The sequence below is a fragment of the Leptonychotes weddellii genome, chromosome 13 (genome assembly GCF_054177405.1).
Source record: "Leptonychotes weddellii isolate Sample4059 chromosome 13, ASM5417740v2, whole genome shotgun sequence".
Classification (NCBI taxonomy): domain Eukaryota; kingdom Metazoa; phylum Chordata; class Mammalia; order Carnivora; family Phocidae; genus Leptonychotes; species Leptonychotes weddellii.
In genome coordinates this window covers 46,317,974-46,343,340 of record NC_138381.1, presented here as the reverse complement: position 1 = coordinate 46,343,340, position 25,367 = coordinate 46,317,974, and the positions used below count along the sequence as shown (strand labels likewise).

Here is a 25,367-nt window from a genome sequence, read left to right as displayed (position 1 = left end):
GGTTTTCATGCCTGCTAACACAACATCCATTCTGTTGCCCATGGATCAGGAGTAATTTTGACTTTTAAGTCTTATGATTTAAAAAGTACATTTCATAAGGCCATAGCTGCCATAAATGCTGATTCCTCTGATGAATCTAGGCAAAATCAATTGAAAACTTCTGAAAAGGATTCACCATTCTACATACTATTAAGAACTTCATGATCCAGGGTGCCTGGGTGGCTCAGTCGTTAAGCTTCTGCCTTCAGCTCAGGTCATGGTCTCAGGGTCCTGAGATCAAGCCCCACATCGGGCTCGAAGCCTGCTTCTCCCTCCCCCACTCCCTCTGCTTGTGTTCTCTCTCTCGCTGTGTCTCTCTCTGTCAAACAAATAAAATCTTCAAAAAAAAAGAACTTCATGATCCATGAGAAGAGGTCAAAATATCAACATTAACAGGAGTTTGGAAGAAGTTGACTTCAACACTTATGGATGACTTGGAGGGGCTCCAGGCTTTAGTGGAGGAAGTCACTGCAGATGTGGTGGAAACAGCAAGAGAACTAGAATTAGAAGTGGAGCCTGAGGATGTGACCAAATTGCTGGGAACTCATGATAGAATTTTCACAGATGAAGAGTTTCTTCTTATGGATGAGCAAAGAGAGTGGATTCCTGAGATGGAATTTACTCCTGGTGAAGATGCTGTAAAGATTGTTAAAATGACAGTAAAGTGATTTAGAATATTCCCAAAACGTAGTTGGGAAAGCAGTGGCAGGGTTTGAATGGATTGACCAATTCTGAAAGAAGTTTCGTTGGTAAAGTGCTATCAAACAGCATCACATGCTACAGAGAAATCATTCATGAAAGGAAGACTCAGTTAGTGCAGCAAACTTCATTGTTGTCTCATTTTAAGAACTTGCCACAGCCACCCCAACCCACAGCAACCACCACCCTGACCAGTCAGTCACTATCAACATGGCGGCAAGAACCCTCCACCAGCAAAAAAATTATGACTTGCTGAAAGCTCAGCTGATAGTTAGCATATTTTAGCAATCAAATATTTTTAAATTAAGATATATACATTGTTTTTTATATATAAAACTAGTATACACTTAATAGACTACAATATAACATAAACATAACTTTTATATGCACTTGTCTTCTAGGGTTCCTGGACTCAATTCCAACTTGGGGGCCAGGGTTGTGGGGTCCCCCCAACACATGACACCAGGGAATTCTTGGACACCAGCAGGGTGTCCGAGAATTCAACCCAAAGCTAACTATCTATCCAGAGATAGCATCAGATTACACGGGTTAAGGGTTCAGTCCTAGAAGACTGTCCCCCACCCTCTCACTTCAGGTGCCAGTCACAAGCCCCAGGCCATTTGTTGCCTGTGCTTCTGACTAACTGGCTACAGATTGGAGGTGCCAATAACCCCTTCCTTAGGTTTCAGACATCAGATGCTGGTCCGATTGTTACTTGAACTACTGACCCACTGGCAGAGGTTCTCTGGACCTCCTCCTCAGGTTCGATTAACATACTAGAGCAGCTCACAGAACTCAGAGAAACATTTTACTTACTGCATCACCAGTTTATTATAAGAGGATGTAACTCAGGAACAGCCAGATGGAAGAGATGCACAGGGAAGGCGTGTGGGAAGGGGCGCAGAGTTTCCAGGCCCTCTCCAGACACGACACTCTCCCAACATCCCCACGTGTTCACCAACCCAGAAGCTCTCCAAACCCAGGCCTGATTGACTAACTCATTGACCTTGGCTAATTCAACCTCGGCCCCTCTCCCCTTTTAGAAGTTCAGGAAATTTCAGTCCCACCCCTCTAAGCACCTGGTTGGTTCTCCAGGCAACCAGCCCCATCCTTAGCTACCTGAAGGCAGTTCCCAAATTACCTCGTTAACATAACAAAAGACACCTTTATCACAGGAAATTCAAGGGATTTTAGAAGCTATAAGCCAGGGACCCTGGACAAAGACCAAATACACATGAAAAATTTGGTCATCTGAATGACTAAATATGTATTTCTTATAAATCACAATATTGCAACTGGGAAACCAAAAAATTCATTTGATTCACTTTATTGCAATATTAACTTTACTGAGGTGGGTCTGGAAGCAAATGTTAGGTATCTCTGAGGTGTGCCCTATTGACCCATCCTTCCACCCATAACAATAACTTTTCAGTCTGGGAGGGGTGCACACTGGAAAAATATCAGGGAATATGCAGTCAAATTTAGCTACAGGTCTAAAAGTTATTCAAACAAATTTAGGAAAAATTAATTAAAGACTCAGCTTACATCAAACACCTAGAAACTTAAGTAGCAGTTAGAGAACACAGACTTGACACCAGACTGCTGAGGCTCAAATCTTTGTCCTTTGCTGGCTGCATCTTAATGGGTCAATTACTTAGCCTCTCCAAGCCTAAGGGTCCTCTTCTGTGAAATGGGGACAAAAGTAGTTAGTGGAAAAATTAAATTCAATATTATAATGAATTATTATAAATGGATTATATAGCACTTAGCACAGGCCTGGCACAAAGTAAGCTCTATTAGCTATTATTATATTTGCCATTGAAACTGGTAGTTATTGTTGTTCATTACATGAAAAAAATACACGGTTGTCTAAATAACTTCATCTAGAAGATAACACCCAGCACACCATGAAGACCAAATAGCTATTTTCCCTCATTAAGCCACCCAGCCTATTAAAATTCCTGGTGACTAAAAACACCGTATCTTCCTGAACGATTAAGAGAAGCCTAGGCTCCATTTCCAACTGGAGCCACCCAAACAGTAGGTGTAGATTTGGGGATATATGGTTAACACTATGATATTTTGTTCTGCATAATAATAGCCAGCGAGGGTTCAAAAATAAACACAAATACTATATCCAAGTGGTCATGTGTGAAGAAAATTTTGCCTTTCAATCTCTTTTCATAAAACATTAAAAGGAATTCCAAAGAGCTTTCAATTAATTATTTCACAGCCTTAATATTTGACTTTGAGCTAGATTTGTTTTTCGGGGTTTTGTTTTTTTTTTTTTACAGTTATTTCTCTTACCTACACGCATTAGCCCTTTCAGGACTTTCTCTGTGGCTCAGCAAGAACACAGGGTGAAGGAAGGTGAGGAGCAGGCAATGGGGTGGCAGGGCTGGGATGCCAGAAACCTAACTGCCTATACACTGATGAGAATAGCATTTTCTTTTTTATTTATTTATTTATTTATTTATTTGAGAGAGAGAATGAGAGAGAGAGAACACATGAGAGGGGATAGGGTCAGAGGACGAAGCAGACTCCCTGCCGAGCAGGGAGCCCGATGCGGGACTCGATCCCGGGACTCCAGGATCATGACCTGAGCCGAAGGCAGTCGCTTAACCAACTGAGCCACCCAGGCGCCTGAGAATAGCATTTTCTAGCTCTTATTTTCTTGGTCTCTTCCCGCTCAACACTGTGTTCCACTTCACAGCAGCAAGGAAAAAAACAACGTGGTACATTCCTGCCACTTTAGGGTGGGTCAAATATGGAAATCTTTCATAAAGAAGAGATTTCTCCAAGCCCCAGATTGCTTAAGCAATCTCTAAATGAAATTAGGGTGACCTAGACAAGGACTTTTTTTTTTAAAGATTTTCTTTTTAAGTAATCTCTACACCTAATGTGGAGCTCAAACTCACAACATGGAGATCCAGAGTCACATAATCCACCAACTCAGCCAACCAGGTGCTCTGAGGACATTTTTAAAACTCCATCTTCGTGCTAGGCTCTCTTCATTCCAGCCTGTGGACCCACTGGTCCTCAGATCCAGTTAATCACACTCTGCAGGCTGAAAGTTAGCTTTAATGTGTGAGAAAAGGATATTCTTAGAGCAGTGAAAACACAGGTGATTCTGTTTTTAATTCAGATACCAGATTATAGAAATAAACAGACAAGTGATAAAGAAACTATGTGCCCAGCACTACAGTAAATGCTTTATATACAGTATCTCACCTAATCTTCATCTTATGACATATGATTATCCCCATTTTACAGATTATAAAACTGAGCCTAAGAATAGCTAAGTAATTCATTTGAACCCACACAGCTAGCAAACAGTGTGGCCAACTTTGGGAAAGGAATCAGAGCTCCTCTGTTACCCACAACACCCCTCCAACAACAGGAAACACCCCAGTCTTCATATTTGCTTCCACAAACCATCTTATAAACCTCAGAGAACAGAGGGAAGGGTGTGAGTGGGGGAGGTGAACTGAACAGAGAGAAAAGGAAAACCAGTGTGATTTCCCAACCTCTTCCCATTCACAAACACCCCCACAGACCAGGGTATAATGGGACATCAGTAGAGTTTGGGTTCTCATCCCAACTCTGGAAAAATATGTCCAAGAGTAGTTTAGCACCAAGCAAAGTGAGGACAACAGAGGGTAGAGCCAGACTACTCTTGGGAGTAGGGTAATACAGCCTGAGGAGGACAGCCTGAGCATTCTTAGCAGGCAGAAAGCCTGACGCGATTTTAAAGAAATAGCACTGTAAGTGACATATCACATTTTGTAAATACACTCAACTCATCAGTGTCTCAATAAACATCACCTCCACTTGAAACAACAGGCTGAAGAGATCATATCTAGTGATACGGTTTAACTTTTCTTGTACCAAATAATAGTATCAGCCATGTTTGAACTAGAAACAATGCAATAAAATTTTAATTGGGGAAAAAAAAAACCTTTAAATTGATATGAAATAGCCTAATTGAAAAATGAATCCTCCATATTCCCAAAGAAACACACAGGGTGCAGACTATGGTTATTGTTTTAAGAAGCAGATAATCCATATTAATGTGTTGTCTTAAGAATTCTTTTTTCAGTTAAACATTTGCCATACTCAGGGAACTGTTTGCATAACTCAGCATCATTCAAAATCAAAATGCATATACAATCCAATCTGAGATCATTTCAAAGGCTTGTTCCTATCAGATGTTCAGACAGACGAAGAAATTTCATACAAAGCCCCTATTCTTAATGAAAATCCATCTCTCCTTCATCCCTCATCTCTGGCTGCTCATGACAAAAAGCTTTTCCCTAAAGAAAGTGGTTTGGGTAGGAATGTGGAAGGAGAGACATAATGTGTATTCAACCCTCTGCCTGCTGCCACTCTTGGGATTTACTGGCTTTGAAATATGTATAAGCTAGGGTGACTGTTGTATTATTCATCAAAGATTTATCAGACCTCTAAACTCAGTTATACACAGTGACCATGGGACACTTTAAAATAACAATAATAATAACAAAATGTGTTTAATATTTTTTATTTTTAAAAAAATGCTCTCTAGGAAAAGAAAAAACAGAGAACAGTGGTTTAAAGTTATTATCTAGGCCTTTAGATAAAAACTATAGCAAGGTTCCCCATCCTCCAACACTTCGTTTTTAAATTAAAAACTTAGTGTGCGGGGGTCCCTTCCTCACCTGGGGTCCCTTATAAAGCAGGATTCACCTGTAAAGAATCAACACCTTCATTCAGGAGAAAAACATTACAACAAACCTCTGAAAAAGTCATTGTGGCCCAAAAAGTTGAATTATGCTTTAAAGAGGGAAAGCAACAGAAAGCACTCTACTATTCCTTTTCAGTCTTAGCTTTTGGTTTTTGTTTGTTAAATGGAAGAGGATTGGCAGGCATCCAGTGCGACTTTCCAGTTGTACAAATCATACAGATGGGATTACACAGATGTAGTTGTACAGATCTGAGCCTCAGCAATGCTGTGACTTGGCCAAGGTCACAACTAGATAATCATATTCATTACTTTATTCAACAAATATACAGAGTCCCTAAAATGTGCTAAGCATTGTCTTATATAAGACAATGTGTACTGTGTATAGTGATTTAAAAAAAACAGCTCTGCCCACTGCCCTCCTGGGGCTCAGTGGCTCTGAGGACAACTAGGGTGTGTACATCCACTGATGATTGACTCCCAGCCCTGGAGCCAGGCCCAGTCCACGAAGAGGTTTGCACCTATTAGAGACAAAAAGAAAAAACACAGAGTGCAGAGTTCCATTAAGTTGAATGTACTCAACTTTAAAAGCAGTCCTTTAACCCAAGACTACTTTCCTTATTTTGTTCTGCTAAAATTTTCCTTTTTATGAAATGTTGGTGACAAAAGATAGTAGGGGCTTTTTTTTATGTCCTCACTTAGAAAACAAATTTTTCTTTTTAAAATCTACAAGTTTGTGAAATCCAAGTCTGGGATGCTCTGCTTTGCACCACAATACCCTCTCTTGGGGTGGGGGGTAGGGAACAGCAGATGCAGAGGTCATCAAAGGAAGGTCACAAAGGCAAAGGCAGGAAGCCTCCAACTGGGGGTCTCTTGATGTGGGCTGGATTTTGCAGCTATTTCTTCCTACATCTGGAACTCCAGCTTGAAAAAGTATGTTAACACAGTTAATAAAGTGTGTCCCTGGCTCTACAACAAACTCACCGAGAATGGAGAGCTGGATCACCAAGACTCACCTTTTATGAAATGAATTAATTAGTTAATCCTTGTGGAGAGCTTGAAAGTGGTAAAGGGTTAGGTCCACGCCGCATGCCATCACGATTAGTTAGAACTGAGTGGGGAGTGTACCTGCAGAGAAAGCATTTCAAGAAATCTCTAAGGGTACATTGTTAACCTCAACATACACAAGCAAGCCTCATATAATGTCCTGGTTGTGTTTCCTCCCGAGCGAAAGACTGAGAACTCGCCAAGTAGCCTTTCTCCCATCGGGATCCAGAAACAGTAGTGGCCTTGTTCCTATTGTTGGATTTTTCAACTTAGCTTATCCCAATTCTGGGCCCTTCTGCCAGAGCAGAGGGGAAAGCTAGGAGAAGCAGAAGGCAGGTTCATGAGGACCTCAGCATTGAATATTAAAGCACAGCTCCTTTTCATCCTCTGTTACCAAAAACTGTCACTCAACTCCACTGTGCTCCCCGTGGGAAATGCTTACTCCCAAAAGTTGTGTCTTATAAAATTTCTAGAATCATAACAACAGTGACCGTATTTTGAGTGCTTTTCCATTCCCACAGCAATCCTTACAAATGGGTAGCATCATCCTCAATTTCTAGTTGAAGAAATTGAGACTTAAGGCAACTAAGTAACTTGACCGAGGTCACAGAGTGCAGGACTTGCACTGATTCCCAAGCTCTGCTTTTGATCCATGACATCGTTCAGCCTCCTACAAAAGCCTTAAAGCATAAGGAAAGCAGGCAGGTTTCCCTTCCAAATGAAAACTAAGTCCATTCCAGAGATGCTGTGATACAGCTGTTGTGCTCATTTCTGGGGCAGCTGGGAGCGTGGTCTGCTGCAAGCTCACGGCTTTGTCCCTCTATGGGCATTGCCTTTGGCCAGATCAGGGGCTGCAGCCAGCATCCAGTGACTGGCTATGATGCAAAGGCCAGGTCCTTCTGCCTCAATCTGGGACAACTTTGAAAAGCTATCCCACTTCAGAGTGCACCATGGGATCAGCTGCAACTGCATCCCAGTTCACCCTACCCCTTTGCCCAATCCCGTTTTTTTTTTAAACCATTTGAACACAAATCTGAGTCTGCTTCCCAGGGAAGCTAGAATACAACATTTATAATAACATACGATTTTTATGGCACACACTTACTATTAGAACAAATGCTATTCTAAAGTTTTCTCTATAACAAGGAATTTGTTTTACCAGACTATCTATAATTGAAAGTTCCTAATGCCCCCACCCAGCCTGTAATATTGAAGCATGATATGCTGTGAGAAACCTCTGTCCCTCTTATTGATTACTGATATTCTATTATTGCTATTCAAGCCATGAAAACACTTGAGGACAATATCCTTGCTTTGAATGTTGAGGCTGCCGAACAAAGGGCTGGACCATGGGGAGAAGAATTTAAGCCCAGCGGGGAAAGGCAGGATTTGGGGAAATATGGGAATTTTTTTGGAGAAAGACCATCATCTTCATGATCACCTCTTATCTGTTACATCAACAGATCATTCATCCATTTAATCACAAAATTGACAATCTAGAACTCTACTGTCCAATACAGTAGCCACTAGCCAGACACATACGGCTATTTAAAATTAATTAAATTCAAAAAGTTAAAAATTCAGTTTTTCAGTCACACTAGTCATATTTCAAATCACCAATGGCCATGTGTGGTCAGTGGCTACCATATTGGACAGCACAAAATGTGAACATGCCCATCACAGCTAAAATGTTCTATTGGCACTGGTCTAAAATGAAAAATGTTTTGCCCATTAAAGATTATTTCTTTTAAACTAATCACTACTAAATCATCTCCATATTCCTGTGGAATAAGAACAATCCCTTTGATGATAATTCACATGAGATTCCTCTTTACTACTGAATTACTGAGACCAGCTCCACCAGCCATTATATAACATTCTACCCAGGACTCAGGCTCTGTGCAAATGAGTAGTCTACTTGTCTGAACAAACAGGCCACAAATTATATCTGTTGGAGATATCACTAAGAGAGAAAAGAAGTCAACTTTCTAATATGCATGAGTACAAGACAGAGTCCATGAATTCTATGGGGAGAACAATGCATGGAACTACCGTTTTACACTACAGAAAATGGTTGTCCAGAGGTGGCAGCCTACGGAATACAGTGCGGGAAAGAGTTAGCACAGTGAGCCTGACTGCCAACCTTTGCAAGACCTGCTTGCAAGGTTGGCCCTTGGCTGATGTCCAGGAACTTGGACTTCAGGAAGGTTCCCACCACCCTCAGAACTAAGAGTGGCTTATTATGCCTAAATTGTTTCCACAAACAAAATGGTTTATGCTGAACACCTGCTTTCTCTCTGGAGTCTAGAATTTTGGTATGTGACAAGCAGAGGCTGCCTACATGACCCAGTAAAAACCCTGGGTGCTGAATCTCTAATGAGCTTCCAGAGTTGGCATTTTTCACATGCACTGTCATAACTCATTACCAGGGGAATTAAAACACATCCCGTGTGACTCTGCTTCAGAGAACCCTTGGAGATTGCACCTGGCTTCCCCAGGACTAGTTGCCCCATTAGCCTTTTCTCTTTGCTGATTTGGCTTTGAATCCTCTCACTGCAATAAATCATCACCATAAGTGCTACTACACCGAGTCCTGCACATCTTCCTGGTGAAACATTGAGCCTGTAGGTCTTGGTGACCCCAACACAGATATTATCTCTCATGGACAAGTCTCCTAATAAACTCCGTCTGAGTGGCAGAGAGGGCTATTGATTCTTCCCCAGAACCCAAAGCAAGGACTCAGGTGCGCCCTGCCCCTTGTGCATGGTTTTACCAGAAGATCATTTTTCTCCAGATGAGTGGGGCTAATACTAACATGGTGACCCCTATCACTTATGTGCCTAGGAACAGGCATTATATCAAGTCCCTTTGGTATCCCCTGAGGTTCATTACGTGGGTGATGAACAGACTTTTTTTTCTATTGTTACCTTTCCTTCACTCTTAAGAAATATCTTAAGACAGGATCAAGCACACAAAGATCATTTGAAGTTTTCAACAAAAAAGCAAATGAAAAACCATCATATTGATTAACGGGGAATGATTAATTATTTGGGCTCCCTTACCTAAGGTGTAGACTATAGGCAAGTTCAAACAACCTCCAGGACAACAGTGACTTATCCAGGCATCGGTAGGGGATCCAACCCTTCCCCTTTTGGAGGAATGAAAACTAGTCTTCTCTTATACCTGGGAATTCTGCCTGACAACATGGAATAGGAATTCTCAATATTCTTTGAAAAGGATCCCAAAGCTAGGTGTAAGGATAAAAGGAACCCCAGGCTCATTTTCAAGAACCAACAATTTTGTTCCTCTGAAAAGAGATGACTTTGACATGAGACAAGTATGTTACTGATTCAGCCACATGGCTGTGATACCTTAGATAAAAGCTCCTATCAAGATTAACTTCACAAACAAAAAGTCATTCTGATTTGACACTGGCAATAACATAGAAAACTTCCAACTCCTGATAGCCCATTATAAAATGAAAAGCTCTTTCTCAATGAACCAATAGATATGGCCACCACTTATCTGGTGTTAATTAAATTCTATGTATGTTATCTCATTTAATTAAATAATCTAGTGAGGATAGTATTATTACCCCCAATCAATAGGCATGAAACAGAGGCAGAAAATTAAGGAAACTTGCCCTAGGATAAGCAAGTAAGTAGGGAAGTCAGGGCCAAAACACGTTGGCTGACTCCAGAGCCAATACTCCTAGCCACTAGACTAGAAATTGCGCCAGTCACCTGGACCTTGAAGAAAAATTGAGAGAGGCCACAACATACGCTTCAGCTCTTTCTTTAAAGCACTTTGGGCTGCTTCCAAGAGTACACTAGATTTTCCTGATGTATATAACCTACTTCTAGGATTGCAGTCCATTGGACAGAGGATGTTAATGCTCTGTGTTACTGGGGCACCACTTGGTAGTAAACTGCTTCTTTTAAGTACAAAACAACCCTAAAAGGATTCGTCCATCTTTTCAAACTATGAAATTAACCACATTGGTGCTCACATGCAAAGAGAGTCAAATGCTTTTAAATAAAAGTATGGAAACATATAAGGAGAAACAGGAATGATGGGGGAAAAGTGAAGAACTGTAACTTTCCCCTACCGCCTCAAAGGGCAGGTCTCACTATGATCCATCTGGGATCCAATCATCAGAGACCAAGGATGGCTGTTGATGACAAAACAGTTCTCAGAGAAAGGGGTCATTATGGACAAGGCAGTTTTCAACAAGGGGCTTATAGTATACAGAATTCTAAGGTGGCCTCAAGGATCCTGCCCCCTGGTATACACCTTCTAAGTGTTTTTATGAAGGGATTTTATAGATGTTATTAAATTCCCTAACAGCTTCCTTTAAATTTAAGAGATTATCTCAGGTGGGCCTGACCTAATCAGGTGACCCTTTCTTAAAAATCAGAGGGAATCAAAGCAGCAACAGACACCTCCAACTGGCCTTGAAGAAGTAAACTGTCATGTTGTGGAGAGGACCATGTGGCAGAGAAGATGGCAGTCTCTAGGAGCCCTCAGCTCTGCAACCACAGGAAACCGAATTCTGCTAACAACCAGTGAGCCTAGAAGAGGACTCAGAGCCTCCAGATAAAAACATAGCCCATACAACAGCTTGATTACAGCCTTATGAAGTCCTCAGCAGGGGGCCAGCTAAGCAGTGCCTAGATGCCTAACCCACAGAAACTGAGATTATGTGTGTTGTTTTAAGCCATTAAGCTTGGAGTGATTTGTTATGCAGCAGTAGTAAACCAATACAGGGCCAATCTCAGAAGCAGACAAAACTGGATGCTGTGGGTTATAGCTCAGGATTACAAGCATGCAGGGGTGTTGATATAGGAAATAGAAAAGGCCTCTGATTTCCCAGCTCTGAAAATATCCCTTTTACCCCTGTTGGAAGCAAAGGAGCCAGGCAGAGGCCCAAAGTGGGTAGGTGGAAGGAAGACAAAATCACAGAAGGAAGACAAAATCACTCCCCTGCATGTTTGTGGAAGCGGTTGACTAAAGGTGATGTCCCCGCCTTATTAGCCTTATTAACTGAAGGGGCTTTCTCTCTTTCCTTCTTAGGGACTGCACAGTGGTACAGCAGGAGCCCATGAACTGGGCCCAGTGTTAACAATTTTGCTGAAACCATCAGCACTTGGGAAGCAGAGCAAGGCAGTATGTGATTTGCCACTTACTGTCTAAAGTAACAAATGTTTCTAGTTTTATCAAGCCTACTGTTTATTTGATAATTCCTAAAATGCATCCTAAAAGTCCAAATTCTCCAATACTTTTTCTAGTAATTTTTTTAAACTGACTCAGAGATGTACAAATTTTTCCCTCTGGGTTCATAAAGTACTCCCCTTATTTTGCCAATTTATCCTGTCAACAACTCTATCCTTATCCCTGAATTACAGGTGGGGAACTAAACCCCAGGACTACCATTAGAACTATCCAGAGCCATAAAGTGAATTCCAGATGGGCTGGAGTATCCCCAGTGCTCTTTCCTCTAAATAGTTATATAATTCTTTAGTGCTGGGGTGTGTGTGTGTGTGTGTATGTGTGTGGGTGTGTGTATGTGTATACATATTTTACTTGCTATTTCTTCGGGGGTCATTTCCACAGTCTGGATAGCTATCTCAGTAGCTTCTTGTTCCCAACAAAATCTACAGAAGTCCAAGATGTACCCAGCACAGTCGAGCTAATTACCTGAGTGGAGCATATAGGTGTCATTTGATAAGGCAACAATTCATATATGATAAAATGGGGGTTTTTTTAAAGATTTTTTTTTTGGACAGAGACAGAGAGTGTACAAGCAGGGGAAGCAGCAGGCAGAGGGAGAGGGAGAAGCAGGCTCCCCACTCAGCAGGGAGCCCGACGTGGGGCTCGATCCCAGGACCCTGGGATCATGACCTGAGCTGAAGACAGACGCTTAACCATCTGAGCCACCCAGGTGTCCCAGTAAAATGGGTTTTGGCTTAAAATTAGAGAAGCTTCAGGGTTAGACAATGGGGAAGAATATGTAAATATTAGAACTGCCCTCAAACCTAGAATATATGTTTACATATGTCCACAGATGTAACTGTGTAACTTTTAAAGACATCCACATATTTATACGTACAACATCATCAGTAAAATCCTTGTTGAAGCAAGCCTATGCTTGTAGTTTAAGCTCAGTGAATACTTGGTAAGGGAGTTTAGGTTAGGTTTGTGCAGTAATAGACTTGAAAGTAACACAAAGTTACCAAACAAACTACCCAAATCCCAGGAACTGAAAAGACTAATTATTACAATAACACTCTCATCATCTATGCATAAAGGAAAATGTCATCCATTCATTAAGAATGTGCTGGATGTGCCTGGAACTGGGATAAATGCTTTGCTTAAATCATTCCACTTATTCCCAATAAGAACCCCTCAAGGTAAATATTGCCACTGCCATTTTGTAAGTGGGGAAACTGATTCAGGGGGATTAAGGACCTTGCCCAAGGGCACACAGCTACCAAGTGCTTCTTGGATAAAATACACAGATGAAGAAAAGCTGACACCAACAAAAATCTCACTGGAAGGAGCTCTAAGGGCTTCCCTACCATTTCATTATAGTAAAATTTCATTTTATTATTCTGGTAAAAGAAATATTTCTAGCCTAATAGACCTGAAGATAAAACAGAACTGACACCCTATTTGTGTTAGTACGTAATAAAGCAAGTCAAATCATATATTGAGAGCCCAGCTGGAGCTATTTCCTTCCTCCGCCACTATCTTTTTTAAGGTACTTTTATTTAAGTGGAATTTCTTTATGTAAAAAGTATAATTTTGGAGCATAAAGGGATATAAGCATTACAGAGAAGCTACTATTTGATGGGAGAAGTGAAGTAGTTATAGAAGTTGTAATAATCATAATATTATTATTTAGTGCACAATCTTAAGCACTTTATACAAAATAATATTTAATCTTCATAACAATCCTATGGGGATACTACGATCATCCCCATCTTATAAGTGAAGAAACTGAGGCACAAAGCATTAAACTGCCTACGAAGGTCACATTGAGCAAATAGAAGCCAACATTCAAACTCCAGAGAATGCGCTCTTAACTACTAAGAATTATAAGGAATTAAGGTCCTCCTGGTTTTTCTTCCCATCCTCACTCCCCACTCCATCCTCACCACCTCCACAAAGCTCTTAACCCTTTCCTCTGTTAAGGGATGACAATGATTAAAGAAGGGAAACTTTTTGAACAGGATTTTGTGTTATATGAGATGCAGTTAATTTTTTTCTGCTGGGAAAAACTGTCCTACTTCCACTCCACTGCAGCTGCCAACCAAATATTCCCCTCCCTTTTCCATCCCATTCAAACGGATTTGTCCTGTCTCTGAATTATAGCAGCAAAGTATACTGATGACAACTGATGACACAAAGCATGTCACTCACAGCCAATGCATATGCATTTTAACAGAGAACTTCAAATACTACTTGAACCTAATGGGACAACTCTTAATTATAGAATTGCAGGCACTGTAGCAGGTTTGGGGAGCTGCATTAAGAACAGTGGGTCTCCAGAGGAATTCATCCAATTAGGAGCATTCTGAATAATACTGACATGTGTGGACTATGTAATGTATAGTATTATAAATATGCAAATATATGCTATTATAAAATAACACCAATGAACTTTTAAGCTTAAATAAAAGTAAATTAACCTTAAAATGTACACTGAGGACTCAGAATTAGATGGGCAGATTCAATTCATGACTATAAAAAGTCCTAGAAATTATAGAATCTCCTCTAGAAACTACTGAAATTAGGATAATGTCTCATCAATACAGGAAAGTTTAGGTATAGATATTTCTGACTGTTTATTCCTGGCTCTGATACTCTAAAATGTCCACTTGTTTCGTGCCGTGAGAACAGCCAGGCAAACAAAGATCAGTCTAGACATTCTCATCAGATCATATCCAAAGATGATGGTAGAATCACCAAGTCTAGGATTCAGACATATCCACGCATGCTAAGGTTGGTTTTCCTGTACCTCTTTTTTTTGGGGGGGGGGCTGTGGATTTGATTGTGTAGGCTACTGCTACAGACACTTTATTGGGAGACTTGGGATCTAACTGCATCTCTGTTATTAACCAGTTTTGTAAATTTGGGCAAATCATTTAACATCTCTGGTCCTCACTTCGCTTTTCTGATGAATGAGTAAGGTAGATGAAAGAATCCCCATGATCCTGACTTGAAAATTCAGTGATTCAGAACAAACTATTTACATGTAACATCATAGATTAAACACAATTACAACACCACTTGAAGGAAATGACAGATGAGCATATTTTGTATAATTCTACTTATATTTTTAAAAACAGACAAAATATTTTGTTAGAAGGCAGGGAGTGCTACCTTTGCAAGAAGATAGCAATGGAAAGTCCTCTGGGGAGCTGGTAATTTCTCCACCTTGATACTGTCTAAATGAGTATGAATACTTGGTGACAATTCACTGAATGGTACACTTAACGATTTGTGCACTTTTCTGTACGTATGCTATGCTCGATTAAAAAGTTGTTTAAAAAAAAATGCATAGTGGTTCCAACCCATGGTGCAGTTCTCAAATTCATGAAGTAATGGAAAACTCTCCCTTTTATTTTGTGCAGCATCAGCCTGGGAAAAGGAAGAGGAGTAGGTGAACACCTGTTGAGCACTTACTATATGCTACTCACTTTACTACAGAAGTCCAAGATCAGGGTGCTAGTATGATTGGGTTCTTGTGAGCCTTCTCCCACCAGGTCACAGACTGCCAACTTCTTGTTGTGACCTCACAAGGCAGAAGAGGACACGAAAATTCCCTGGGGTCTCTTTTATTAGGACACTAATCCACTCAAGAGGGCTCCACCCTTATGAATGAGCTATCTCCCAAAGGCCTCACCTCCTAATACCAACACATTGGTTAGAATATCAACATATGAACTTAGCAGAGGATATGAATGTGCAATTGACTACATCTACCTCATCACTATTCTTATAACAAGGCTGTGAGATATCTATTACCATCCACATTTACAGATGAGGAAGCTGAGGCTCAGAAAGTGTAAGACACTTGCCTAAACTCATGCAGCAGTAAGCAATGGAGTCCAGGTCTGTCTGCCTAGGTCTGTAATGCTCTTTCCATTATGTCTTGCTGAAAACCACAGCAATTTGGGGTTTATAAAAAATCTTTAGTCCTGAGGTTTCACACTCAAGAAGAGTTTGGGAAAGCTAGAAAATACTTTCCCAAAGTCAAAACCCAGTCAAAGGTTAAATATTTGCAGCAGTTCCTGGAAGTTACTCATTTAAAAGGAGGTAAATAGGGGCGCCTGGGTGGCTCAGTTGGTTAAGCGACTGCCTTCGGCTCAGGTCATGATCCCAGGGTCCTGGGATCGAGTCCCGCATCGGGCTCCCTGCTCAGAAGGGAGTCTGCTTCTCCCTCTGACCCTCCCCCCTCTCATGCTCTCTCTCTATCTCATTCTCTCTCAAATAAATAAATAAAATCTTTAAAAAAAATGTTTTTAAAAAAAATAAAAATAAAAAAATAAAAGGAGGTAAATAGAGGCACTTGTCCCATCTTGGCTCATCACACAATGTATGCTTGAAAATAAAATCTTTTCTTATGAACCATTCCCTCTAGAAGATTTAAAAAAGCTCTCAGTGTCTGAAAGATCCTCTTCAACTGTACGAGACTACATTAGCCACTGCCTTAAACACACATGCAAGACTCGTAAACCCTGACCTTATTCATTCCAGGAAACCCATTTAAATTGCAAAGAAAAAAATAGTCAGCAAAATGAAAAAGAATGGGAGAAAATATTTGCAAACCATCTTCCTGATAAGGGGTTAATTTCCAAAATATATAAGGAACTCATATAATCCAACAGGGGCAAAAAAAAAACTGATTTAAAATGGGCAGAGGACCTAAATAGACATTTTTCTATAGAAGACATACAGATGGCCAACAGACACATGAAAAGATGCTCGACATCACTAATCATCAGGGAAATGCAAATCAAAACCACAATGAGATATCACCTCACACCTGTTAGGATGGCTATTATCAAAAAGACAAAAGGTAACAATTGTTGGCGAGGACGTGGAGTAAAAGGAACCCTTGTGCACTGTAAGTGGAAATGTAAAGTGGTATGGCCACTACAAAAAACAATATGGAGGATCCTCAAAAATTTAAAATAGAATTACTATATGATCCAGCAATCTCACTTCTGTATACATATCCAATGCAAATGAAAACAGGGTATTGAAAAGATATCTGCATTCCCATGTGCATTGCAGAGTTATTCACAATAGCCAAGACATAAAAACAACCTAAGTACCCATTGGCAGATGAATAAAGATGTAGTATATAAATACAATGGAATATTATTCAGCCATAAGAAAGAAATCCTGCCATTTGCATCAACAGGGATGGACCTTGAGGGTATTATGCTGAGCCATTAAATAAGCCACACAGAGAAAGACAAATACTGCATAATCTCATAAAGAAGCCAAAGTCACAGAAACAGAGGTTGCCTGGGGCTGGAAACAAGGGAAAATGGGGAGATGGTGCTCAAAGGGTATAAACTTCCAGTTATAAGACAGTAAGTTCTTAGAGTTCTGGGAATCTAATGAACAGCATGGTAATTATAGTTAAAATACTGTATTATATATTTGAAGTTGCTAAGAGAGATCTTAAATGTTCTCACACACACACACACACACACACAAATGGTGATTAGGTGAGGTGATGAAAATGTCAACTGGCCCTATTGTGGTAATCATTTCACAAAACAGGGGTCCCCCAATATCCACTGGAATATGTTCCAAGACTCCCGGGAGATGCCTGAAACCACGGATAGTACCCAACCCCATATATACTATGTTTCTTCCTACACATACATACCTATGATAAAGTTTGATTTGTAAATTAAGCACAGTAAGAGATTAACAACAATAACTAATAATAAAATGGAACAATTACAACAATATACAAAAGTATCTTACTGTACCATACTCACCCTACAGGATGAGACGAACTCAGGTGTATGACGTAGGCACTGCAATGTAGAATTAGGTTACTATTCACCTTCTGACGATTCGTCAGAAGGACGGTGGATAACTGAAACCACGGAAAGCAAAACCGAAACTGCAGCGGACGGGGGACTACTGTATATACGTATATACAGGTATCAAGTAATCATGTTGTACACCTTAAATGTACACAAGGTTATATGTCAATTATATCTCAATAAAGCTAGAAAATGAATGAATGAATGAATGAATAAAACAAAACCGCTGCAACCTACTGTCAGAAAAAGATGCACACACTCAGTTGTCTGATCACTTCAGACAATATATAACATTCTTCTATTTAATTCATATGCTTCCTGTACCAGGGGGGAAATGTCTTAAGTGGATTTAAACATTTTTAGATAATTCAGGTTGAGACAAAATGAAAAATCCTTCCAGAAGCCTGCATTCAGGACCTTCCCAACCTGTTCCCCTTTCACCAAGAAGACCAATAGTCTTCTCTTCCTCCCACCAAACTCTCAGGGTGGCTCACTTCAGTGAGGTGATAGAAGGAAAGCAATAGGACTAGCAGCATTCATTCTAAGATCAGTTTTCCAAGGCAGTCACTTTTTTAAAGTAAAGCTTATTTATCCACATAAATTCCTACCAGATGAAATATGATTCCAGCCTGTGTACCCAACGAAATTAAAAAATTCCAGTACTGTGGGGAAAAGGGGGACGTTATTATCACTTCTTGAAGAAGGAAGCTTTTGTCCATGATGCAAGGAGCTTCACTGTTTCACTCCCACGGCATTTAGAAGATGATTTAAGGATGATGGCCGTTAGTCATGCTCCTTAATCCCTAAGTGGTCTGATCACTAATGCATTTTTCCCTATTTCTAGATTGACAAGATTCGAATAACTTACAGGCATATAGTTACACAGATAATATTTCAAATATCATACTGAAATGCTGTCAGGAAGCTGATGTTTAAATAAACGGCGAAAGAATTCTGACTAGCTAAAATATATGGCCGTGATCTCTAAAGGAATCTGTTATTCAGTCTTCTTAGCTCCACATACCCATTCTTTTTAAGACGGCTTTTTGCTTTCCACTTCCATTGTTTTATATACACATATATAAACACAAAGATAAACAAAGCAGGAACTACATTTATGATCATCAAAACGCAGGTGACCTGGTACCACTGTTAATAGGGGTCTAAACCTTGATGATGAAATCTTTGGCACAGTGTGGGATTACAACACCCAGCCAGTTTTTATTAAGCATCTACTAGGTGTCAAGCATTGAAATTCACTCTTGGAATTACTGCCATATCTCAGTTCTTGCATGCCTGCAGAGAGATACTGGCATTCAGCATCTAAATGCCTTTGACCCAGCCATCAAATATCCTCCCTTGGACCCCAACATCACACAGTAGAGTCATGAAGCAAATAGGAGAGTCAGGTCAATGATTAGAACATGACTCCAGAGGGACATAAGATAAGTAATAAGCAGGATTTGGAAATTACAGCAAATTTTAAGAGGAATGTTTCTAAATTCCAAAATTCACATTTTTTTTTTTAAGCAAGTGGAAATCAACTACTGGTGTTGGAAAATAAGAGGCTATTATGAATGGAGAAATATTTTTTTTAAAGATTTTATTTATTTATTTGACACAGAGAGAGCGAGCACAAGTAGGCAGAGCAGCAGGCAGAGGGAGAGGGAGAAGCAGGCTCCCCACTGAGCAGGGAGCCCGATGCGAGGCTCGATCCCAGTACCCTGGGATCATGACCTGAGCCAAAGGCAGACGTTTAACTGACTGAGCCACTCAGGTGCCCCTGGAGAAATATTTTCTAACCAGATACTTACCCCATCCTCTCTGGAAAACTAGACTTTTCCCTCTCTGAGCCTGAATCTCCAGTTTACTTCTTTGTATCGACTGTTTAAAAGATGCAAATCCAAATTATTTAATTATTAATGGTACCTAGTGTGCCTAGTACAGTACCTGGCAAGTATCTATTGAGTAGGCACTCAATAAATATTTATTGCATGAGGGAATGAACTGTTGAAATCAGTGACTCATATTTTACTCAGCAAAATACAAATGGTGTTTTTAATTAATTCAGCAACATATGGTATTGATTCTAAATGTGTTTTATTAAACTATAAGCAAGCACTGAGATAGTGATACTACAAAGGTAATTTGCTACCAGAATATAATTATAGTAATGCATTACTAGACTCATTTGTTAAATACAGACTATTAATATGCTTTAATTAGCTTCCTAAACTGTGCAGAAATCTTTTTTTGACATAAGTAGGCACTGTTCTTTTCCTAACAAGATAAATTATTTTCCAGTTTTAGTTATTATGTCCCCTAGAATGTGCTTTGTCCTTTTAACCCTAGCCTTCCCCCAAACAGTCGTCACCACTCCAGGAGCAACGACCAGGGGACTGGAGCTAGAGTCGGGAGGCGGTTTTTACTTCCCGAGTGGAGTCGTCGGGGATGACGTCATCTGCGCGCTGCAGCCCAGGAGAGCGGACCCCTGCGGGTCCTGTGGGCTTCCTTGGACCCCACCGCGCCGGCGCTTTACACTTAGTTCTCGGTAGCTGGTCTCGCCACTCTCTGCCCACTGCTCACTCTACTGTCTTCCGTGCCCAGAAAAGTTGCAGGGAAGAGTGGTGTGCAGAAATGTTTAAATGCTTAAGCTACCAGATTTCTCAGTAGCAGTAAGGAAGTACCTCCCTTGGACCCAAGCAAGAAGGGCTTTGTCATGGATCCCCTTTCTAGCCCTTGTCCAGCTGCACCTCCCCCACCCCTGCCAATGAGGGCATCTGCAGAGCCAAAGGTACATGCACACCCAGAGCCGACACCCCCACTCCTAGACCACACTCAGAGTATCCAAGACCCCAGAGTTCCCGGGTCAAACAACACAAGCTACTTCCAGAACCTGTGCAAACACCACTTTCCAGAGTCCCTCCTCTAGAGGCTGGACCACACCTAGAGTGCTCCCCCTCAGCCTCAGGGGGGTACCTATCAGAGAGGTGTGCCCACACAAGTGCATGCAGGATTGAGGCAAGGATGAGGAGAGCGGGGACTGGCCTCAGGCGAAGGACCAGAGCTTGCCCTCCCTGTGTCACAGACCACTAAGGAGGCCAACAATTCTAAATTCAAAATTACTGGAAAAACATGCTTTGAGTGTGGAATTATGGGTGATTTTTTTCCTACGTGTTTTATATTTGTTTTGCCTCAGTTTTTATGGCTGTAAAGTAGACAAATAGTAGGATATTCCTCACCAAATTGTCATAAAACTAAATGAGAGGGGCACCTGGCTGGCTCAGTCCAGAGAGCATGTGACTCTTGATCTCAGGGTCATGAGTTTGAGCTCCACGTTGGGTGTAGAAAACAGTTAAATAAATAAACATTTTTTTTAAAAAAAGACTAAATGAGATAGTGCCTGTAAAGCTTGAAGCACAATGAATAAGTGCCTAACCACTATTTTTATCACACACATACTAATTTTGTAACTAATCAATGCTATTTTAAAGCCGTATTTAAAAAGCAAAAGCAAAAACAGCCCTCCAGGTCACCGTGAAAGTATATGTGTGAAGCATCTCTTTACTTGCTAGATGGATGCTGCCTGATTCATGAATCACTTAATAAAGCCAATTAGATCTTTAAAAAAGAAAGGAAGTGTATGTGTCAAGAAGGAAAATAAAAACAGACACAATTTGGTAGTTGATGTATAACTTCTCAGAATTTAGACATATGGTTTGTGGTGCCCCCAGCTTTGCAAATGTTAAGAGTGCTTTCTTTAAATTCTTTTCTTGCATTCAAGTATCCAAATGTACTGAATATGCTTGATGAAGTATTACAAATGAGATCCTGCCATTTAAACCTTTGAGATTTCTTGTTCTCAAATTTACCAACAGAGGTGCTTGGTTCAAACGAATAAGTTCTCTTGAGACAGCCTCTGAAGATCAACAAAGTTCATCTTTAATGGTAATAGTATTTACAAATAATAATAAAGTTTATCAAGCATTGAGCCTCCCAAAGTATAGCAAGAAGTAATTTGCATATATTATTTTATTCGATCCTCAAAACTCTAAGGTAGGTGTTATTTTATTTTACAAATGGTGAAACTAAAGTATAGAGAAGTTCAGTAACTTGACTGAGTTTCCACAGCCAGAAAGGACAACATCCTGATGCCCCCTGGGCACAAAACCCTGCTGAACACCAGCTCTCTGCCCCTTATTCCACTGCCTCCAGCATCAGCATCACAATCCCCTCCCTATCTCTGCATCCTCTCTTCCTTTGGCCCCCTCCCTGTCGCCTTTGCACAGTCCCACCCAGAACTCAGGCCTCCAGCTCAGATTTCTAGTTATAATTGCTCACGGCATTGAGCATGGAGATTACTTTGGGTGACTGATGCCTTCAACACACACTCTGGAGTGCAAGGGTACCATGGAATCAGGCAGGCAATGCCCCGGGATGAGATGACAGAAGTGGAACTGAGTCATGGAGATTCCAAAGGGAGTCAGGTAAGTCGGAGTGTGGGGCACGTACAGTACACCCTCGTGCCTGAGGTGTGCTCTGAGGGTCTGCCATCTCTGCCGCACAGAACTGAGAGGGTGTACAGACATGAGCCTCAGTGCTGCCGCCAAGGAAGAGGGCATCCAAACTGAGTGAGAGTCTCCAGGGTAGGGAGCACACTTTGGATCAGACAGAATAATAAGTAAAATTCACCCTTCTTCATTAAACTCCACACCAAATTCATTCTTGTTTGTTTAGTTAAATCAATTAAAAAAAAAAAACAGAATCTAACCTATGTGTTTTTGAAATATAGAGATGGGATTAGGGGTGAGCCATAAATTTCCTCAAAACTGATATGTGTTTGGGATACAGTCCATGAGCCCAAACAGAGAGGCAAAATGTTCCCAGAGGCATGTCACCAGATGAAATAGTTTGGGAGGGAGCAAGGGGACAAGAGAAGAGCATCTTTTCTTTCCATCTCCCTTTCTCTCTTTTCTTTCTTCAAATGCACTGACTGAATATGCTTACTTTTGGGGACTAGATTGAGGCACAATCATGACATCTGCCCTCTTTAGAGAGAGAGAGATGAAAATGATATTTCATTTTAAATCCACATTTCAGTTCAACCTCACCCTTTGGTACAAAAGCGTCTAGGGCACTCAAAAACTCTTACTTGCTCTTGTTTCTGTTACCATGACAACAGGAATCTGCTCTGAATGGACGGGAAGGGTAGGGAAACAGATACGTTTCAACCTCCTTGAGAAATACTTTCTTGTTGATAACACAAGCTTCCAGTATTACTGGCTCCTAAGCGGATGTAGGGACGGAAAACTTTTCCCTTCTTCCCTTCTAGGTTCTTTGGCTGGTCTAATAAGTAAAGACATAAGACAGAGTAATAGGAGAAAAACAAATCTAATTTCATACTAATGGGAGCCCATAAAAATATGAGACTCAAAGAAGTGACCAAAGCAGGCAGCTTTTATACCATTTAAACAAGGAAACAATAAATTTGTGAAGAACTGACAAGACAAAGGAGTTGGGGCTTGGGGTAGCAGATTAGTGAAGAAGTAACAAGGTTTGTTTATACAGGCTTCTCAGCCCTGAATTCCCCATCTCTGCTGATAAGGATGCCCTCCCTGTACCAGGAGGGTATATTTCACATGGGAGATTTATTTCCTGCTTTTAGGGGAACAAAGGAGGGTCCTTCTTGCACCAGCTGTTTCCTTCCCTATTTTTTTTATTGAAGTATAGTTGACATACAATGTTATATTAGTCCCAGGTGTATAAAATTCTATAGTGATTCAAAAATTCTATAGCATCAGCTGTTTCTTAAGTAAGTTTAATTCAAAATAATCAATATGCCAAAGTGGCATATTTGGGGGCAGCATATTCTATTCTCCTTCACATATTAAGTGTCTAATAGTGCCTTCAGGAACCTGATTCTTTGTAGGATCTAAGCTATGTGGCTAAGGAACAACCCATTCGATCCAATTCTTCTACCTGATGGAAGGCAGCAGTGGGGGCTCACAGAAAGCCCTCTTTCAACTCTCAACAGAGCCAAGACACACAGGCCTGTGGTTCTGCATGGACTCAGACACGTGCGCAGCCTATGTTAGGAATGGCCACAGTCAAGGCTTGTTGGAAACAAAGCCAAGAGCCCTTTGTAGAGTCTGAATCCCTGGTTATAACTCGAAGGGGAAATAACAAAGCCCCTCTCCCAGCCACCCTCACAGCATTGTGCTTTGCACCTGATCCCATTCAATATTTCTGAATCCTACTGTATACCAGACCCTCTGTACAATTATTGGGTATAGCCACCTCAACATCTTTTTGAAATAGGTGCAATTATCCCCACTTTTCACCAGGGAAACCAATGCTCAAAGAAGTTAAAAAAAAAAAAAAAACTTGTCCAGATTCACAGAGCCATCAAGGAAAGTCTAACCTTCAAATTCACGTAAGTAAAAAGAGGAGCCCGTCCTATGTTCTGCTGCAATGCAGGAAGTGGGGGAAATGCTGAGCAGCCCCCTCACTGACTCACAACACACTAATCATCAGTGAACCAAAAGCTTGGTCCTTACTCCCAAGTAGCTTGCACACTGAGGTACTCAAACCATAGTCAATATATATGATTACACATACATGATTGTATATAATATATATGTATGATTATAAGTTGTGATAAGTGTTGTTAAGGAAATGATGCCCTAAGAAAGAATTATGACCTCATCCTTATGAAAAATTCTGCCCTCTGGAGCCCTCTCCCTTGCAAAGCAAATGCAGAGCCTGATGGGCTAGGGAACAGCTCTGCACAGTGACTGAGAATATGAACTCGCTCTCAGTCCACCATTTGAGACCCAGCTCTGCTACAACCTAATTGTATGACCTGGGACAAGCAACTTAAAATTCTGTGGGCCTCACCAAATGTAGAAATATGTGTAAAGCATGTAGCTGAACCTGGCACATAACATAAATACGAGTTTTCTCAATTATATTATTATTGGCATTATTTCCCCTCCCACCCACAACTGAAAGTCCTCCCAGATGTTGCCTGTAATGACAATGGGAAATGGTGACTTCTAGGGATTATGGAACTAAAGCCACGGACTATCAGCTCAGCTGGATGAAAATGTCTACTTCCTCTGTCCACGCTGACCCAGCTCCTTTCTCTCCTGTGTCCTCTTTAAGCTGATGCAGCAAATGCTGTCAATGACCCACTTCCATGTCCTCGAATCCCTTCATCATTCACGCTCACTGGCTCCTAGGGCACTCCTTCTGGTGGTCTGCCCTCCAGCTGTCCGAACCCAAATTTATACCCCCTGGGGACAGCCCTATCCCATGCATGACTGACAGGTGCAGAGGATAAAAGGATAAAACCGTGCTTCTCTACAGCCCGATGGAGATAACTTGAATGAGTGCTCTCCTTTGTAGAACTTTGCTTCATACTACACCCTCTACCCCTTTCAAATCACACTTCCCAACCCCCTATCAGGGAATCCTACTAAGTAAATGGCTTTCACAAAAATCCTCTTCTTAAGGTCTGCTTCTGAGAAACCAACCTAAGACAGGCTAGTGTTAATTGGCTTAAGCACCTACTTTAAAAGCATGGTTAGGGGGCGCCTGGGTGGCTCAGTCGTTAAGCGTCTGCCTTCGGCTCGGGTCATGATCCCAGAGTCCTGGGATCGAGCCCCGCATCAGGCTCCCTGCTCAGCGGGAGGCCTGCTTCTCCCTCTCCCACTCCCCCTGCTTGTGTTCCCTCTCTCGCTGTCTCTCTCTCTATCAAATAAATAAATAAAATCTTTAAAAAAAAA

The 25,367-nt window shown here is 41.0% G+C and overlaps 2 protein-coding genes across 4 annotated transcripts in view; one reads left to right on the top strand and one right to left on the bottom strand.

Moving 5' to 3' along the window:
* YES1 (YES proto-oncogene 1, Src family tyrosine kinase) overlaps positions 1-25,367 on the top strand; it is a 212,791-nt gene that overhangs the window by 41,963 nt on the left and 145,461 nt on the right. The window lies entirely within an intron of this gene.
* Positions 5,263-25,367, bottom strand: part of ADCYAP1 (adenylate cyclase activating polypeptide 1) — a 44,604-nt gene continuing 24,499 nt past the window's right edge. For all 3 annotated transcript variants that reach the window (XM_081801545.1, XM_081801546.1, XM_081801547.1), the window contains 2 exons: positions 6,475-6,586; positions 5,263-5,979 (listed from right to left, as the gene is read on the bottom strand). In XM_081801545.1, coding sequence (XP_081657671.1) covers positions 6,490-6,586 — 97 coding nt within the window. In that variant the 3' untranslated portion in view covers positions 5,263-5,979; positions 6,475-6,489. The remainder of the gene's footprint in view (positions 5,980-6,474; positions 6,587-25,367) is intronic.